General features: G+C 39.6%; 1 protein-coding gene across 4 annotated transcripts; it reads right to left on the reverse strand.

The window, feature by feature from the left end:
* Positions 1-1,384: 1,384 nt before the first annotated feature.
* On the reverse strand, positions 1,385-12,647 carry CNBP (CCHC-type zinc finger nucleic acid binding protein). Of its 4 annotated transcripts, none has more exons than XM_025885744.2 (5): positions 12,496-12,647; positions 4,024-4,140; positions 3,812-3,904; positions 3,429-3,627; positions 1,385-2,480 (listed from the first exon to the last, which is right to left on the reverse strand). In XM_025885744.2, exons 2-5 carry the CDS (start codon positions 4,124-4,126, stop codon positions 2,363-2,365), a joined length of 513 nt encoding a protein of 170 aa, XP_025741529.1. In that variant the 5' UTR covers positions 4,127-4,140; positions 12,496-12,647; the 3' UTR covers positions 1,385-2,362. The 4 variants fall into 4 exon arrangements, with proteins under 4 accessions (XP_025741529.1, XP_025741528.1, XP_025741523.1 ...); XM_025885743.2 differs by having other exon boundaries at positions 3,429-3,630; XM_025885738.2 differs by having other exon boundaries at positions 3,429-3,630; positions 4,003-4,140.
* Between the last annotated feature and the right edge of the window lie 7,756 nt (positions 12,648-20,403).

Raw genomic sequence — 20,403 nt, forward strand, 5'->3', positions numbered from 1 at the left:
GTTGTGCGAAGCAAAGCAGTTCTAAATCTCTCACTTGCTAGGTTTTCCAACTTGAGGCTAGAAACCTTGGGGGAAAATAACCCCATGTGTACCACCCCCAAACCGGAATCTACATTTAGCAGTAATGCCTTTGAAAATAGGTCTTCCCTTATGCTTTTACTTGCAATAGAAGCAAAAATTATCAAGACATTTAACATGCGGGGCACCTGGGTGGCTCAGTCGTTAAGCATTTGCCTTGGGCTCAAGTCATGATCCCAGGGTCCTGGGATCAAGCCCCATCAGGCTCCCTGCTCCGCAGGAAGCCTGCTTCTCCCTCTCCCACTCCCCCCCGTTTGTGTCACTCTCTCGCTGTGTCTGTCAAATAAATAAGATCTTTAAAAAACAAAAAAAAAGACATTTAACATGCTTAGTTAACATCTGATATGTATCATTTGCTCAATACAAGTATCAAAGGAAAAAGAAACTTGTTTGCTTGTGTTCATGAGTTAAAGGACCTACATGTCAGGGCTCCGTATTTTTCTGCCTGCTTTTTTTTTTTTTTAAAGATTTTATTTATTTATTTGAGAGAGAGAATGAGAGATAGAGAGCACGAGAGGGAAGAGGGTCAGAGGGAGAAGCAGACTCCCTGCCGAGCAGGGAGCCCGATGCAGGACTCGATCCCGGGACTCCAGGACCATGACCTGAGCCGAAAGCAGTCACCCAACCAACTGAGCCACCCAGGCGCCCTTTCTGCCTGCTTTTGACTATTAATTAGACAAAGTAGGAATTGGCCAGGCAACAACATCTTAATCCTGCAATGGTATAGATCACAAATTGACCAGACTACCTGAGGATGAAAAACTCACAATATAGATCCAATGTGAAGAATCACATGGCATTGTGAAGGGAAAAAAAGAAACTAAGCTGGGAAAGCACAAGCCACTAAGTATAGTATAGCTGGGGGGGGGGATGGGGACAAAAAGAGGACATAGGGTGGGAGGGATACTTGAGTAAGTTCTAGACTCTAGGTAGCTGTCATTTTTCAAGCAACTTAAGCTTCCACTAACTCATGTATAAAGTAAATTCGTTCATTAAACCAAATGATTTTCTAAGGTCCATCTCAACTCTAGAACAAATCCTAGAAAAACAAGGAAATCAACCATTTCAGAGCCTTGTGAAGCCCAGAAAAAATAGTAAATGCTAAAATATAACAATGGCATTAAAACTATCAAGAATGAACATAGAGCTGAAGGGCAGCATTACAATGGGTTACAAAAAGAATTTTTTATATCCCTGCAAAACAGGACACCAAAGGATCTAAAGCTCATGCTTCCTTGTAAGAGCTAATTTTCATTACTGAAGACATGACTGAGTTAGTACACAAAGAAAAGTCCAAACTGTCAGCTTTTAGTCCTCCACATTCCCCTCTTTAATATGGCATTTTGCACTATATACATTAATGAAAATTTGAAACAAACAGAAAGAACTTTAGTCAAACTCCCCTTCCTCCTCCAGCTTTATTGGATAGTTTAAAATTACATTTCTATTTTCTAGGACTTCAGTTGCTTTTTCCATCTGACTTTTAAAAACTGATTACAGCAAATGAAACACAGTTGTCTAAGTGATATAGTATACAAAAATAACATCTTGATTTCTGTGAAAATGCATTTCTCTGCAATTCCTGAATAACTCCAAATTATGCTAACTCTGAGCATAGATGTTTACTCTGGGTTTTAGATTTAGTCTTTGAAAAAAATGTGTTCTAAACCTTTGCCATCACCTTATGTATATCCAGCATCAACGCTGTGATGAAGTTGTTCCTGTTTAGGCCTTTATCCCGTTTTTTTTCTCGCACAGCCATTAACACACGTTTGTCTTTTTATTTTGTTTACTCCCACTCAACTGTATGTTCTATGTAGGGCCTGATACAGATGTTACTTGATGTTATTTAATAGCTACTGAGGTCAGACAATCCAAGGCCATCATTATGCTAAAATTAAAGTTATTTATGGAAGCTCATAAATACTTCCAGAATTGGTTTTACCTCCTACATGGGAACATATCCAAGAAACCCAGAACGGGCTTACTGGTCTGACTCAACTCTTCCCATTCCTCAATCCCTATTCACCAGTGGCGCGGAAAGGGGGTTCTTTAACAAAGCATTATACATAACACCTCTACCAAACTAAACATAAACTTTTTTTTTTTTGTAGTTAAATGCAGAAAGTCGATTTTTTTCCACCCCTTTCCTCCTTTTACACGGCAAGTAAAGCTCACTGGCCTGGGAGTAGCCTCTATCTGCCAACCTTTGGCCAGTGAAGAGGATTCAGAGAAAATAATACAACCATCAATCAGAAAAAGGAGGGGCGACAAAGGAAAATAATTAAGCTGTGGCTTCAATCGTGCATTCCCGTGCAAGGTGCCCTGACTCGCCACAGCGGTAACAGTTGACTTCACTTGTCTTGCTGCAGTTGATGGCTACGTGACCAGTTTCACCACACCTTTAAAAAAAAAAAAAAGTTTTCACAATGTGCTCAGAAAACGCAAAACTGTACTGAAGCAATAGTAACTGGAACAAAAAGCAATTAGCAAATGAAGCAATGCATTTTTTCCCCTCAAGAGTCTCAGTAACCCCTAAACTAAAAGCAGGAAGGAGAAATTAGATAACAAAGTACTCAATTATGCAGTCTAAGCCATAAAATTAAAATTTTCACCATGAGATCCACCAAAAACTCCGAAACACCAAAAACAGAGGCACCTGGGTGACTCAATTGGTTAAGTGGCTCTTATATTTCCGCCCAGGTCATGATCTCACGGTAATGAGATGGAGCCCCATGGCCCACTCTGTGCTGGGCGTGGAGCCTGCTTGCGATTATCTCCCCACCCCCCCCAAAATGCTAAAAAGGACATTGGCCAAGATGTACCTTTTTCTTAAGTTTTATTTATCTTTACACCCAGCGTGGGGACATGATTTTGAGTCCCACACTGGGTGGGTGCCCCAAGATGTACCTTTATACAAATTAATCCCTAAGATTTCACCGGTAAGTACTTACCAAAACTTAAAAGTTTTGTACCTTAAATATGTACATTTTATTGTATGTCTCATCCACAAAGATTTCTGGTTGCAAGACAGAAGATTTGTGTATCGGAATAATCGTTTTCTACAATGCCTCTGGAAACTCCAAATTACAGCATAACATTGTTTTTAAAACATTAAAAATTCCAAGTTGTGTAAGTTGTCCAACTGCCATAAGCTACAAGCCATGATGGCAGAATAGTGACTAATATACAGACAGGCCGCTGGTTATATATGCTGAAAATCAGTATCAACTGGTCACAGCCAACCTTCACTAATGTACTGGTCCACAAGGCCCTTCCATTTATACCCAACTCACCTCTAAAATAATCTCTGCCATAAGCCTTCCTCCAGCAACACCATAACAACTTACCTATAGCACTTCACTTTGGTGCAGTCTTTTTGAATGTGTCCAAATTCTCCACAAGAATAGCACTTCTGCTCATCCGCATGGTCACAGTCACGAGCCAGATGGCCTGGTTTGCCACAGTTGTAGCAGCATTGCTCTCGCTCTCTCTTGGGCTCCTTGCAGTCCTTGGCAATGTGGCCACCTCTACCGCAGTTATAGCAGGCTTCAACAATAAGGAAAAGAAGCAGACCAAGACTATAAAACCTTTACAAACACTGCTATGTTTTAAGCCATACAATACAAAACCTCAAAGGTAAAATGTCTTTTCTAGTGTTATGTGCAGCAGTTGTACATGCTCACCTCTCCAAATTCTAGAAGGGTATGAAAAGGAAGTGTTAAATACTTACCATCCTCTTGAAGATCACAATCCTTGGCAAGATGACCAGACTCACCACAGCGATAACAGATGTCTGGAAGAGATGAGGAAACAAACTGGAAACCTATTTTGGGTAAAAACAAAAAGAATTTGGCTAATTAGACCGGTCTTGATACTAATAAATACTGAAGTGCTTCAAATTTTTTTATTCGACAAAAATACCTCTATCCGAGGTAAAACCACCTCTGCCACGGCTTCTCATTCCACGACCACGGCCTCCACCAGTAGGGCATTCCCGGGCCCAATGGCCAGATCGTCCACACTTGAAACACTCATTGCTGCTCATGGCTGCAGTCAGATCTTCAAAATATTAAAAATGACATTGTTAAACTACTTGAAATTACTTTTAGCTTATATTGTCCTTTGAGTGTATTTTTGGATAATTATTCTGGGGGAAGAAGCCAGCATATACACTGGTTAGGCATTAAGAAATATATTAAAAGTGAAAAACTAACACGTATTTTGACATAATTTCTGATTTTTAAAACCATTAAGATTATGAATATATGGATTAATACAAATGTTAATTCAGTTATTAAAGGGGTGATGGAATTTAGAGGGATAGTATCAATGCACATCCATTATTAGAAATGTAACACCTCATTCAAGATCTAATTTAATGGACACATTTTCATGGTTACAAGCCAGTAAACTTTATTTTGGGCAAATGGAAGTTATTTAATGGTCATAAAATCAGAATAGTTCAAAACAAGAGCTGTGGTATGTACTTTGAGAGTAAGGAGTAGGTAAAGAAAAACTATTTCTCTCTGTAACTTTAGCATCTATCAGTGCCTAGTTGTACTGCAGCACTTGTCTGCGGACTCTTTAGAGCAAATATGTTAGAAGAAATGCAGTATATCAATTTTCTCTAGAGGATACAGCATGCTAAAATTATTAGAAAAACAACAAAAGGGTACACCAAAAAGCATCTAAAGCACTGGGACCATTTCTTCTTTTATTCTCTTCTTTCTAAGTTTTCCTGTAGTTTTACATTTAAAACAAGGATACTTGGAATTTCACAACAGATTCCTTTTTGGGTATTATTTATAAAAGGGGGGCAAAACTCCCACTAAAGCAAATGAATTTTATACTTCTTATGTAACAATCTAAAAATAAACAGGGACTATTCCTGGAATAGAATGTAATGTTGCAGGAGAAACTCCTAGGAAAGTGGTTTTTAAAAAACAACCTATCTTGGAACAATGTAGTAACTTTTACATTTCCACACTTCCACATCTGAATATTTTTACCCTTATTTCCAGTGTCAAGCCATGGTACACCAAATTTTTTAACTACCCTCTCAAAGCCACAAGCACCATGATCTAGCAAAACGTATTGTTTCAACTATGACTAGTTAGTGGAATCATCTAAACCAACCACAGCACCAAAACTCAAGTGACAGTGAAATGGCAAAGTCCGCCCTCCCTGCCATCCTTTCAGTAACTGGTTCACTGCTAAGTTATAGAGAATCCAGTAACTAAAAATTAAGCTAAAGTTAAGTTTCAAAGGTTTCCATTGTCAAATATTCAAAAGAACTCAATACTTATCCCAAGTCTCTGCTATCAGATTCATGGTAAGTTTGCAAAGGGATCTTTCCATCAATTCTTGCAACTTGCTATATAAACACATTACCAAAAAAGGGGGTGGGGGAAGGACAGGTGGGGGAAGGACAGGTGGGGACCTGCATGGGATACTTAAGAGTTGGTGGTTTCAGGGGTCCCTGAATGGCTCAGTTAGGCATCCAACTCGTGATTTTGGCCTAGGTTATGATCTCATGGGTCCTGGGATCAAGCCCAGCATCCAGCTCCAAACTGAGTAGAGTCTGCTTAAGATTATCTCCACTCTCCCTCAAATAAGTAAATCTTAAAAAAAAAAAAAAAAAGTTAGTGGTTTCAGATGCATAATGCACATTTCTAGTCAGAAGAAAACAGCCAGTGAAGATTAAAAATGTATTTTTGCAAAATACTAGATTACATTTGCTTTCTTTTACTGGTATTAGCCTTTTTAAGTCATGTAAAGTACTCATTTCCACCAGAGAAGTTAGGATAGAAAATAAAAAGATTAGAGAAGAGGGCTGCTTATGGTACCATGTCCTCCCCTCTAACCTCATTTTCATTTTGTATCTTCTCCAGTTTATAGCCAGACCAATTTAAGCACATTTAACTTTTGCTGTCAATGAGTTCTCTGCACTGAAATGATCACTTCCTTTACAAGGTAATACAGGCAATTTGACAAGTCCTGAGTAGTTTATCATTTAATATTTAAACAAGAGGGGCTGCTCCTGGGTGGCTCAGTCAGTTGATCGTCCGACTCTTGATTTTGGCTCAGGTCATGATCTCAGGGTTATGAGAGCGAGCCCTGTGTCAGGCTGCACATTCAGCAGGGAATCTACTGGAGGTTCTCTCTCCCCCCTCTGCCCCTCCCCCCTGCTCGTGCCCATGCTCTCTCTCAAAATCTTTTATAAAAATTATATATTATCTATACGTACAAACAAGATAACATCTTTTAGAAAACATCACAATCCTATATATTCAATATGCATTTCTAAAGCTAGTTTCAGACAATCACCCCTTTAGACTGATGCTTTAAAAGAACATGGTTTACTTCGTAATAAAGTACAAAGGAAATGTGTTATAATGAATCATCATGTTTATCAGTGGAATAAAGTCAGCAGGTAAAATTTTAGGTTTACTTTCACCATAGAAATAGGAGTTTAAAAAACTACTCAAGTACTGATTAATCTACGTGTACATTTTCATTAACTGTTTTCTTGTCTTTTCTCTATTCATGGGACCCAGATCCAAAATGAAAAGAAAAAGAAATGATAGGAAAAGTACTTCTGGAAAGACAATTAGTTAAAATAACATTAAAGGATTAAACACTACACTCTACTTCTTCCCACCCTAATTCCTGACTGAAATTTGGTTAGAATGTGATCATTTCTGTATGAACCACAAATTTAGGGAAAGCAGTATTTCTCCATTTAGACAGTAATTAATTCTACAAAACAAATATGCAACTTATAGTTAACTAGTTTTAGATATTTGCTTTGCCATCAACAAATTTCAGTCTCACATAACTTTATTTACTGGAGTAAATTAATGTTAAAAAAAAATACTAAATCTTAAAGGGAAAAGAAACATGTCATTTACATCCCAAAGACCCATCATCAGTAGGCCACATGCTTTTTAAAAGATCTTCCCAGTGGGCTTTGTGTATGCAATCTTCCCTTCTCCCCCTTTGCCCAAGACAATCAATTAGCTGTTCTACATTTTCAGAGTCCCCTGTGATAGAGTTGTCTCATAACATTAAACCAACCGATTCCCACTATGTTTTAGAGACCTGCCACTTATCCTAGAAGCAGGTCCCCATCCTAATATTCATCTTATATGCAAATGTATTTAGTTATAAAGTCTTTTAGAAAATTATATGCTATTCCCTATGAAAAGGAGAGGGAGTAAGGTAACACAGCTGAGATTTATGGTTCTGTGGTTCTCACTGCCTATGATCTCCTGGCTGAAATTTTGCTGCACCATCCTGCCTCTGCCCCTGTCCACCTGTCACAACCTTTTCCAACCTTCACCCGCCAACTCAAATGCCAACTCTTATTTATAAAAGAATCTGACCACATCTCCCAACCTGGAACTCTCCTTCCTAGTAAAACCCACAGTACTTTATTAGTATCTGTCTGATAACACTACCATATTGACTTTTATCATATTCCTTGAGGACATAGACCAAGTAATTCACCTTTCAATCATCACAACACTCCCATATAATTATGCTTTTAGTAGCAGTTATACTCAGTATTTTAACTGCTTGGGGTTAAGGGACAATTATAATCATTTGCTGAATGAAACGAACTGTTTCTTGTACAGACCCAACCCAATCTAACCAAGTACTAACACCTAAATACTTGCTATCACAAGAGTTACTGCACCATTAACTTAAAGTAACATTGCTGAATGAAACGAACTGTTTCTTGTACAGACCCAACCCAATCTAACCAAGTACTAACACCTAAATACTTGCTATCACAAGAGTTACTGCACCATTAATTTAAAGTAACAACGTAGGGGCGCCTGGGTGGCTCAGTGAATTGGGCATCTGCCTTCAGCTCAGGTCATGATCTCAAGAGTCCTGGGATTGAACCATGAGTTGGGCTCCCTGCTCAGTGGGTAGTCTGCTTCTCCCTCTCCCTTTGCCCTTCCTGCCCCAGTTTGTGTGCTCTATCATAAACTCTTAAAAAAAAAAAGTTAACAATGTATTTTTAAATTATGTACTCATTAAGGATGTACTATCACTCTAAATTTAAGAATGATAATCTCGGATTATCTAATAAAATCCTATTACTCCTAGAATTCACAATCAACTAGACCTCTAATATTTTATAGAATGCTATAAAACATTATCTACTAATAAAGACAAGACAAAATGGTGTATTTTCACTGTCGCCAGGCAGAAGGAGAGCATATATTTTCTCCCTTTTGCTGCTAAAAATCATTGCTTGTATCTACACTGATATCGTCACACAGTAAAGATTTGGGGACTCTAACAGGTAAGCCTGGGTTAACCACTTAACCACCTGCTGTGTTACCTCAGACACTTGAGGTCTGTCCTATCAGGAAAAGATAAAACTGGTCTGTGATGAGAATTGTTACCAGGTGTCTTGCCCTTAACAGGTGCTCAACTCAAAAAACTTTGGTTTATATCCTTAGTCTTTCTCCTCTCCCCAATTAAGTTAGATTGCTTACAGGTGGATTAGAACTCCATGCAATGCCTACAGAGCAGGCTTAGAATAGGGCAAATTCTGCTTACTCAAGTTTCCCATCTCAAAGTCTACTTCCTGAATGGAATGAAGAGGTAAGAAAAATGGGTAAATGCCAAACTTCACATTTCCAACAACCGAAATCAGTTACCTGTTTCTATTTCAGTTTTTGTGTATCAAATTTTCATGACACAAACCACTTAAAGAAATGTTAGGAGCACAGGGCATGCCAGGCAGCAGTAAGGCAGTCAAGATATCGCTTGAAAAGATAGAAAATTCACTGAGAGGCCATTTATAATTAAGAGGTCCAATTATTTTATACTCATCTAGGCTTAACTTCTGGAATTGAAACCAAAACATTACTGGTTATACTAACTTGTCTTCATCAATGTAATTGTTCCACATTTTTGATTCTAAGAACAAGGCCACTAAACTACTTAAATCTTAACAAGACACCATCAAGACTAACAATGTGAGTTCCAGTAAGACCCTAACTCTGGCTATAAATCTATTTAAAGTAAGTAGTGACAGGCAAACGGGGGGGCAACAAAGTTTGATGTGGATCTGGCTATCTTTATTGTTTTACATGGTTTTCCTAACATAGCTCTGTGTGTGTGTGTATTCACATTTACTGTATCTCTAGTTATTTCCCTCAAGTTTAGGGTTACCCTGACTCATCCATATTGCTGACCTAACTATAACCAGACCACAGGGTCGCTTTGGCCCCCCCATGAATGTACTCACTCATCATTGTATTTTTTTTTAAAGATTTTATTTATTTACTTGACAGAGAGACAGAGAGAGAGGGAACACAAGCAGGGGGAGTGGGAGAGGGAGAAGCAGGCTTCTAGCCGAGCAGAGAGCCCAACGTGGGGCTCGATCCCAGGACCCTGGGATCATGACCTGTGCCGAAGGCAGACGCTTAACGACTGAGCCACCCAGGTGCCCCCCCACCATCATTATACTCTTAATAAATCAGTTTAGTGTTCCAACATGGTACTGAAACACTTCAGACTATTGTTAAATAAATAAACGACAGACAGCAGGGAAGGAAGCAAGTTACACTGTACATTACCTGCATTCTGACCAGAATAAAGGAGACCAGAGTGTAATACTGGGAGCGATTCTGGGTTCTTACCCTGGTTCCTGCCCTAATTACCCCCGAAGGGTTTTAGGTTTTAATAACTAAGTATCTACTGTGACTCAAAGGTTAATAAACATATTACCTGTAATCCTTACAACCCTGCAAGTTATGTATTCTTGTTCCCATTTTACTGATGAGACTGAAAATCTGAGACCATGTAAAACAAGTTACTTTGTAATGACAAAAGTACTTGTTCTCTTTAGATAAACAGAAACTAGAACTGATCCTTTTAAAAATCCACAGCCATATATAAATTTATTCACAGTATACCATCACACAGCTTTCCTGAATTTTAAGCCAAGACAGATTTTCTTAACCTTCTTTGTGGTAGAATTTAGAGTGTCACCACAGATCCAAAGACTGGCAACTGATTTCACTAGTTAACAGCCTCATTTGTAATTATGGAGCCACTCCAGGTGATCACTATACTACACTCTCATACTACTGATTAATACATTCTATCCTACTTACAACTTGCATTTTGGTGGCCACAAGCTCTCACTTTATTATCCCAGCAGTTTTTTACAACATGAAAATGGCTGTAAATTCCAGTAAACTCCAGTTTACTGGAATTCTCAAACGCATAGCCTTACTGCAGCAGCAACTGACACTGCCAGAATCGGAGTTCTATTACGTGAGACAGTAGGGAAAGAGCATTCTCCACATAGCAGGCCAGGATGCCTTGGCATCAGTCTTCTGGCTCTCCACTTACTGTCAAAAGGGCTAGGAAGAGGAAAGCCAACAATTTTTTAAAACTCTCACTCCTGTAAGAAAAAAAAACAACTCTCTTGTGGTCAAATGCTTAGCCAAGAGACGATTCCAATTAGTCAAATTATGGTTCTACTGCTTTTAAGCATCAATTTGGTAGCTTCCCATGTATGCAGATGTTACTAGATTTTTTTATAAAAGGCAAAAATAATCCAAAAAGTCATAAAACCACCTACAAAACCCATTTATAATACCTTAAAGAAGAGATCACTCTGCCTGTTCTAGTTCAAATGCTAGTGTAATAAATGCCCTTTGGTCTTCCACTGATTTGGCTCAAAATATTTTACAGACTCCACATTTGTTTCAAACACATCATCTCTCATCAGTATGAAAATGTGGACCTTTAGGTTGCTAAGACTTACCCAAGTTTTCTAATGTGACATATGCGGGTAAGTACACAAACATATACTGTTAGCTTTAAAAAAAAAAAAAAAACTGTTGCCAAGAGCTGCGATTTGGAAAAAATTTTAAGTCCTTATTTCAGCCCTTGGGAATCTAATATTCTTTTTATATTCCAGTACAGACAGCTCCTTGTAGACAAGAATCAGGCTGAACAAGCTAAACAGCATGTACCTATGTACGTGGCATTTGTAGAGGTTTGATTAAACCATGATCAGAGTAATTTTTAAGCATTTGAAAATGACTGCTTCGCAGAAGGGGGGGGGGGAAAGCCTAAGAGGTAGGAATTTCATCTCATACATCTTTTAAAAACCCTCAGAACATATATACAATTTATAGTGCTTGAGCAAGAGTAACAAAGTTGCTATCTTAATTTAAGGTAACTTGTCCATTCAGAAATTAACTAGTTACGTTTTTCTCAAAAATTGGGTCACACAATAGGAAAGGAAGAAAACCTTAAAAAAAAAAAAAAAACGTGTTTAACTTGGGGTATGATGAGGATATAAATTAATCCAGACTCTTGGCTTCTTACCTTCTCTGTGGGTCTTTCTGGATAATGACTGAAACACACTATCCCAAGTCACAGATGACTACTGAGCAATATTTTCTTTTTCTAAGACCTCCAAGACCAGATGTAGTCACTTCCTTTGGAAGTGCCCTGTGGCTGAGGCCATGTGGTTAACATGTGGCAACAAGCATACGCCTTACCCATAATAAAATCAACACCCAAACCCAAATGTGGGCAATTACGTCGTCCCAAAATAGGTTTTCACATTTGGAATATCTAGATGGGGGCTGGCTCATTAACTTTCACGTCTCATTTTAAAATTAAATTGTATTTAATTAATCCATTGAACGACTGGATTTCGTTGATTCACGGAAAGCGAGACCTATCTGCCCCTTTTCGAACTGCAATGTTAAAAGAAGTAACTTAGCATCTGAACCACGATAAAAATTCAAGAATCGGGAAGCTATCAAGTATGGAAGAGTACGAATTTCGGAGATTCTCTGGCCTTCTGGCGGAGTATCCCACCACTCTAAACCCAAGCGCGCCTTCAGTGGCCCTTTTCTAAGCCCATCAGAACCCTTGGCACATGGCCCGCCAGGCCCACTACCCCAGCACATGGCCTGCATAAATACTCAAACCCATCCCCCCCAACCGCACCAGGGTCCTTTCCCCACCACAGCCTCCTTCCAAAGAGTTCCCGCCAAATCGACCCTCCGTCCCGCATTCCGCGACCCTCGAAGTCTCAGGGCCTCAGTCCCAAGGGCCCGGGCCTCCTTTGCTGTAAGGCTATGGCCTGGGGTGCGGCCTTGGCTACGGAAAAGGCCCCGAGGGGCGGCGACCCAGCTTCCCAAGACGGAAAGAAGGGCGGCAGGGTGGCCCGACTGCGGCAGGCCGGAAACCTGGACTTGAGGCGACGGTGGCAGCCCAGTTTCCCGCCTGACGCAGCAGCAGCGCAGGCCAGAGTGCGGCCGCCATCGCCGCCTCACCGCTCCCAACCTCTCCGTCCGCCTCGGCCAGGGCCCGCACCGCGGCTTCCCACCAACCCCAGGCCCCGCTCTAGGACCTCACCTTCGGCGTCTGAGCGGGCCCGCAGCGGCGAAGACTCAGACGCAGGCCCGGGAAAGGCGGCTCACAAGGTAGCGGCTGTTTATTTTCAGGGTCCTTGCCTGCGCCACACGCGGGTCTGCACACGGCCCCACACACGCCGCTGCGCACGGCTCTCCTCCGCCTCGCCCACGCGGCCAATCAGCACGCGGAGTTCCGCCGTCCAATCAGAGCCGCCCCCGAGGAGGGCCGCCCTGCTTGAGCGCTGCGCGGGGTGGGGTGGGCCTCTACCTCCGCGCGCCGCGGCCTTTCCCAGCGTGCCCCGCGCGTGGCCTTTCCCGCCCGGAACCCCCAGCCCCAATCTTTCTCCGGCCCTTTCCGCTTATTCCAGGCCCCCCCCACCCGGGGGAAATTTGGGTGCCCCGCCCTTGGTGATATCTGGCGGCAGCCGGCGAAGAGGGATGCCAGAGGGCGGGTCTCAGTGAAGTGGCTGTGATTAGCGTGGGATCAGGGAAAATTCCTGTCACTTTTGGGGCTCAGAAAAAAGCGTCTGCTCCGAGACCTCTGGTTCGGACTGACTTTCCGAGCTAGGACACGTTTCCTAAAACACACATCTCAGTTTAGGGAAAAGTCGCGGCTGCCAAGTGACAGAAGTTGCTGTGGCTGTGGGTCGGAGGCCCTAAGTTTTGTTTTGGTTTTTGTGTGAGCGTAGGCAGAACCTAGAACTCCCTGGTGCTGACACCTCTTAACAGATAAACCACCACCAAAAACCCCCTATCACCCCCCTCACAAAATGTGTCCAATGAGGGAAAGGGACCTGCCCTGCGGAGGGTGTGAAGATGGCGAAGGAATGGCCCTGAGACTTCTCTGCCTCACAACACACCTTATGACCCTTCAGCACATTGAAGAGTCACATTCCCTGCGACTTAAGGGGGTAGCACGGCGTGCCAGGAGAGCCATCTGGCCTGGGCTATCATGTTCAGGAATGGCCTTTAGCTGAGATTTGGTATCTTCTCCAAAGATATGGGTATGTAGCCATAGATACTATTTCAGGATGAAAACAATTGTTGACTATGAACTAAAATTTTTAAGAATTGTGTGTACCATCTTGAAACCACTTTTGTTGGAAACAGAAAAAAAATAGAAGCACCCCTCAGTCTCTTGAGCTCTAAAAGCCCTGAAATTACTACAGTCTCCTACTAAGCTTAATATGCTCCTCAAGGTTAGTATGCAGCCCAAGCTGTTGGCTGGTATAGCCCAGAAATTTACTTTTCATTCCTTTAATGATCATCTTACTTGAAATTAATTGTACAGATCCATTAAGATGTTAAAACTGTGATAAACAGTCCTTGTTTGTAGCATTAATTAGGTGGGTAGCTGTGAAGGTTTTAAGTGTCCTTTGTCCTTGGTCTCATCTCATTGAATCCTCCCAGTCCCCAGGCTGTATGACTTCTAAAATCATGTTCATGGGAAGGCACAGTGGTTAAGAGCACAGGTGTTGAGAATCAGGCATTAAACCTGGATTCAAATCACTAGTGCTTACTTAATCATTGTAGTGCATTTAGCAGGTTGTGCTCAACATAGTGCTCAATGAAGGGCAGCAATTTTCAATTATCAAAGAGTGAATGAACTATTTCAAGGGCCAATGATTTTTTAAAGTTTTTTTAACCAAGAAAATTAAAGTAAAAATATTTTAAAATTCAGCATGAAAGGGTCCCACTTCCAATAAGATTGAATTCCCTAGCAGTTTGTGTTGAGTTATATAACACAGAGTTACAAATAATAAAACTTTTGTGCTTATATAGTTTTATTACCAAGAAGCTTACATAGCTTTATAGATTTCCCCTTCCTAACTGATTAATCTTTATAATATCTCCAGCTAAGGTAGTAGTGTGGCAATTGCAGACACTTAAGTAGTGATTTCCTAAGCCCCAACAGTAAGACAGTATAATGCACGAGGCTAAATGGAGGAAGTCCACCTTGGGTGCATCCAAGCCATGCCAGGAGAACTAGTGAAACTGTCACAGTAACCATCAATTCCTATTTTTTACTTGATTTTTGTTTATCATTCCAACCACAATGTTTGATATCTATTATAGACCCAGGGACAGAATGTTCCTAATGTTAAAAAATTGTTTAAAAAGAGGGTGGGTGTGAAATAGGTAGTGGACATAATATTCTGTAGGTTTCAAAAGACTTAAATGGAAGAAATGGAAACATAATGTGGTCTTTGCTGCTTGGGTCTAGGAGTAGTAATAGGTAATGGCTCTTCTCTACCTGGCATCCAGCTTTCTATAATGATTATTATTATTAACAGAGCCAGATTGATCATGAGGCATTCTGTCTCCAGAGGTTTATGATAGAATTTACACTCGTTTGTGTTGTCTAGATATGCCCTTGGGTACAACTATTTCACTAGAGATGTTTGAAAATAAGAAAGGAAAAAGCCAGCCCACTCAAAAGATAAACTGCCAATCATATATGAAGAAAGAGTCCCTCCCCTATAAATGTGTTTTCTCCTCCTCCTCCCTTCCAGTGTTCAATCTTACCCACACTTTTTGTGCTCAGCAATGTTGACTGTTATGAAAGTGACAGTTCAGATGTAGACCTTGCCCCTAAAGATCTTGCAAGATGAAATGGGCCACAAGAAAGTATTAAGAGGGGGGAAGCCTGGGTGACTCAGTTGGTTAAGTTTCTGCCTTCTGCTCAGGTCATGATCCCAGGGTCCTGGGATTGAGCCCCGAATCAGGCTCCCTGCTCAGTAGGGGGTCTGCCTCTACCTGCTTGTGTTCACTCTCTCTTGCTCTCTCAAATAAATAAATCTTAAAAAAAAAGAAAATATTAAATGTCCTGAGGGAGGATCAGCTAAAATGCTATGATTCAGCATGATTCAGGATTCCTTAAAATGAGTACCAGTTGAGCAGCAATACCTGCCAACTCTTAATTTCCGCTAAAATGCCCAACTGCATAGTACATGCCTTAAAGTCTGCTGTCCAATGGAGATGATATCGTATATATCTTTTTAAACCCTTCCATGTCTTGTTTTCTCTGCCTACAGGAAAGAGTCTCTGCGACTTGACTTGGAAAATATGCAAATAAGTTTAAGGAGCATAAATCGTTTTCATCTCTCCTGTCTGCCTGTGAAGCTAAAACATAGTTTACTAAACTAAATCCTGAAATAGGAATCAGTTATACTAATAATAGCTAATAGTATATGTAAAGTTCTTTAACAAGGCCTGGCATAATTACTATTAAAGTGTTATCTATTATTTTTGTTATTATTATGGAGTGCTTATTATATGCCAGTCATTGTTTATAGCCTCTTTATAAGGTTACACAAAACCTCTATGAGATATGTACTTTTATTATCCCCATGAGGAAATAAAATTCCAGAGAATTCAAGTATTCTGCCAAAGGTCAGAAAGTGAATAAATGACAGGGCAGGCTTCAAACAGAAGCAGCCTAAGTGCTTAAACACAATGCTTCCGGCCTCCCAGTAGTTACTGAAACCTAATCCTACAATTTCCTATTGACTCCTTAAAGTAATAGTATAGGGAATACTAACGGATGATAAGGAAAATATGAAACACTGACTAATGATTTTGTGAGCATTCCATCAGTTGGCTTTTTCCTCTATGACCTCAAATTGAAACTACCTCTACTTCTGCAAAATAACTGGTAAGAGAAGAACATCATTTGCAAATAGCTTTTAAAGGTTCAAAGTAAAACCACCCATTTTTTTTCTTAAAAGAAAAGCAGATGCATTCATTAAAAAAAGTAACTTCATATGGATCATCTTCATTATTTAAACTTTAAAATAGGTAGTGAATGGCAAATTACAAAATGTCTTAAATTGTTTTTTGAGAGAGCATTAAAAATTTGATCATCTGGCTCTCAAATCTACAAAAATAGTGTAATTGACTTTTCAAGATTAGATTGAAAAATAAGTACTATATAAATGGGTGAATTAGAATCTAACATCTAAAAGAGTATTTAGCCTAATCTCAGAATATTTCATCTAATCCCCTCATCTTTAAATGAGACAAAGAGACCTACAGAGTTGCTTAGAGTTCCTACAAGTCCCCAAAAGAACTGATGTTTTTAACATGAGCAAACCAGGGTGCCACCCACATCTCATAAGGAAGGACCTGTTAGCTATGCTTGTGACCTGATTAATCCAAGTAACTGCAGTAGTAGTAAGAAAAGGGGAGCCCAAATCTAATACTGTACACTCATGCCTTGTGTCTCCAGCCTTTTTCTTTGGAAATTAACACAAATGGTCATTCTCGTTTATAAAGTAGTCATAAACTTATGAGTTTAACGAGGATGAATAATCAATTTCTAAATCTTGTGATGTGTACTCAGACTTCAATATAAGAAACATTACCTTTAAACTCTAAATGTTTATACTAGGGAAATGTCTTTTCAATTATGTATTGTAACTACAAAAGAGAACATTTGAAATTATACCTGGCAAAAGAATGGCTTTTAGACAATTAGAATATCACAGATACAACTAATGTTTCCTTTATACCTCCTTAGCCTGAGTCCCACTTCTTTTCCTTCTTCCTAATATCACAAAAATGGTATATATCCTTCTGGTCCACTTTTTATATTATATAATAAAGTTACTATGTATATAGTATATAATAATTCTATATGTATATATAGTATATAGTATTTACATAGTATATAGTGACTATATTACATATGTATGTATACATATAATTACATATATGTTTATATATATACACATGAACAATTAAAAATTTTACATAAATACTATCATATATATTTGCTTATTTGTTTGTGTTCCCTTCCAAGAACAAAAAATCCACAAAGCAAGAACTTTGGCTTTGTCTGTTTTCTGCTATACTTCCAGGTCCTAGAACAGCTCCTTATATATGGCAGGCACTCAAATATTTGCTGAATAAATAAATATCAATTTGTATCTTGCTTTTTAAATTTGATGTTGTGTTTCTGACATATATAATATGTAAATATAATGTATATTATAAATAATCTTATCTGGTTCATCATTTTTACTGCTATGTATTATAAATATACTATATTTTATTTACCCATTCCCAATTTGGAAGATATTTATATTACTTCTACTCTTTTGCTATTAAAAACAATGTTGTAATAAGCACCCTTGTATACAAGTCTCCTCAGCACTTGTGGGAGATTCTCTCTAGGGTATACAAACCCAGAAGGAGAATGGTTGGGCAAGGAAAGGTGTGTATTTTAAATTTCACTGGCTGCCTGCCATATTGCTCTCCAAACTGGTCGTATCGAATTATACTCCCCACAGCAGGGAGCAATGGTGCCATATTTCTCAAATCTTTGCCAACACTTCACACTGTGAAATTATTTTTTGCCAATCTGATGGATGAAACATGTTGTCTCTGTTTTGTTTGTTTTTACTGAGATAATTGTAGATTTACATGTAGCTGAAAGAAGTAATATAGAGAGATCCTGTATATCCTTTACCCAATTTCTCTCCCAATGGTAGTATCTTACAAAAATATAGTATAATATGGGCACCTAGGTGGCTCAGTCAGTTAAGCGTCTGCCTTCGGCTCAGGTCAAGATCCCAGGGTCCTGGGATTGAGCCCTGCATCGGGCTCCCTGCTCAGCGGGGGGCCTGCTTCTCCCTCTCCCTCTGCCTGCTGTTCTGCCTACTTGTGCTCTCTCTCTATCTCTCTGTCAAATAAAATCTTTTATATATATATATATATATATATATATATATATATATATATTACAACCAGGATAGTGAAATCAATACAGTCCACTGGTTTTGTTCAAATTTCCCCATTTTACTTGTATTCTGTGTGTGTGTGCGTGTGTAGTTTTATACAACTGAATCTAACATGTAGGTCTATGTAATCACCTACGTATTCAAGATACAGAATACCTTCAACATCATAAGATTCACTCCTGTTGCCCCTTTATACCAACACCTACTTCCTTCCCACTCTTCCCCTCCACCCTAATTCCTGTTCTTCATTTCCAAAATGTCCTTTCAAAAATGTTATATATAGGAGCGCCTGGCTGGGTCAGTTGGAGGAGCATGTGACTCTTGAGTCCCAGGTTGGGTGTAGAGATTATTAAAAAAAATAAATAAGTAAACTTATTTAATCCAAAAATTTTTTGGATTAATAATTTTTTTTAATTTTTTAATGTTATGTTAATCACCATACATGACATCATTAGTTTTTGATGTAGTGTTCCATGATTCATTGTTTGCGTATAACACCCAGTGCTCCATTTAGTACTATATATAAAATTTTTAAAGATTTATTTATTTATTTGAGAGAGAAAGAGTGAGAGCAGGGGGAGGGGCACAGGGAGAGGGAGAGAGAGAAGCAGGCTCCCTGCTGAGCGTGGAGCCTGACAAGGCTGGATCCCAGGACCCTAAGGTCATGACCTGAGCGGAAATCAGAAGTTGGCTGCTTTAACTGACTGAGCCACCCAGGCGCCCCCAAAATGTTATATATAAATTTTTTTTAAAAGTTATAGAAATGGAATTGTGCAGTTTGTAACCTTTTGGGATTGGCTTTTGTTTCATTGAGCATAACGGCCTGGAGATTCATGGGAGTTGTTGTAAGCATCAAATAGTTTTTTCCTTTGTTACTGAGTAGCATTCCATGGTATGGATAAACCACAGTTTAACCAACACCCATGGAAGGACTACTGTTTCTAATTTGGGGCTATTACAAATAAAGTTGCTATGAACATTTGTGTGCAGGTCTGTGTAAACACGCTTTCATTTGGCATTTCATTTTTCAGTTAACATTTCCCACATTACCAGTGAGGTTGATCATCTTTTCATATATTTGTAGGCTCTTCAGGTTTCCTCTTTTGAGAAGGGCTGATTTTGCTCACTTTGTGAATTTTGTTGTTTGCCTTTTTCTTCCGGATATGAAAGCATTCTTTATATGTTCGGGATAACAATCCTTTGTAAGTAATAAAAAATTGTATGTGTTGACATTTTGGTGATCATTATTTCTCAGTGTGATGTAAAGTTTAGAAATGGATAAAGAATTCCTGAAAATTGGATTTGGATCATTGATGAAGAGACAGAGTGATTTCTTTCAAGGAATGTCACTCAGGGCTACCCACCAAGAGTTTAGGGAGACTACTGCAACCCCCATACTTTGTAGCACCTCCTTTGCATCTGTTAAATGCCAACAATATGCTTTAATGGTGTCATGTTGAATGCTAGACAGAGCATATCAAAATTTCTGCCTGCTTGAGAGCAAATGCCACGGAGTCCTTAGATTTACTTTTATCAAACCCTTTGCCTCATTTTGGGGGAGGACATTCAGATGCATTTATTGCACCACAAAACCATGATTTTCAGCATTTTAATCAGCCCTCAGAAACTGCTGACATCATGATGTACTCCTCCACTGGTGTTTCCATTTTCTCTAGCACTGCAGCCAGAATTTAGAATCCTGACTCACCCTTCAGCCAGCCATAGAGAATGCTGATCATTCTGGTATGGTCAATGCTCACAAAGTGACTTTGAAAGGGGAAATAGCTTTTGGACAAACCAAAACCAGTGCAATTTCAGGTAATAGTGAGGCTTTTCTTTTCTAACTTTCTCTTCTACTCAGCTGCTATCCTTTCTCCTTTGACTGAAGGGGAAGCCACGCTTCTGGAATCCTAGCCATAAAGCTATGGATTGTACGGGCTGGCACGGCCAGTACCGTCCTTCTGAGCTCAGTGAGTTGGCTTTCCCTTCTGCAGAGTCCCGGCTGGGGCGTGGCGCTTACAGTGAACAGTCTGCATAGCGAAATTAACAATCCCAAATTTAGCTCTCATTTCAATAAATTACCTTATAAAACATTCACTGGCCAAAATTATCTCCACTAGTTTATTTATAAGAACATTGCAATTGTTCATGTGGATTGCCTGTGAAGA

The sequence above is a fragment of the Callorhinus ursinus genome, unplaced genomic scaffold (assembly GCF_003265705.2).
Source record: "Callorhinus ursinus isolate GAN/ISIS: 27379988/994484 unplaced genomic scaffold, GSC_fseal_2.0 scaffold15, whole genome shotgun sequence".
NCBI lineage: Eukaryota > Metazoa > Chordata > Mammalia > Carnivora > Otariidae > Callorhinus > Callorhinus ursinus.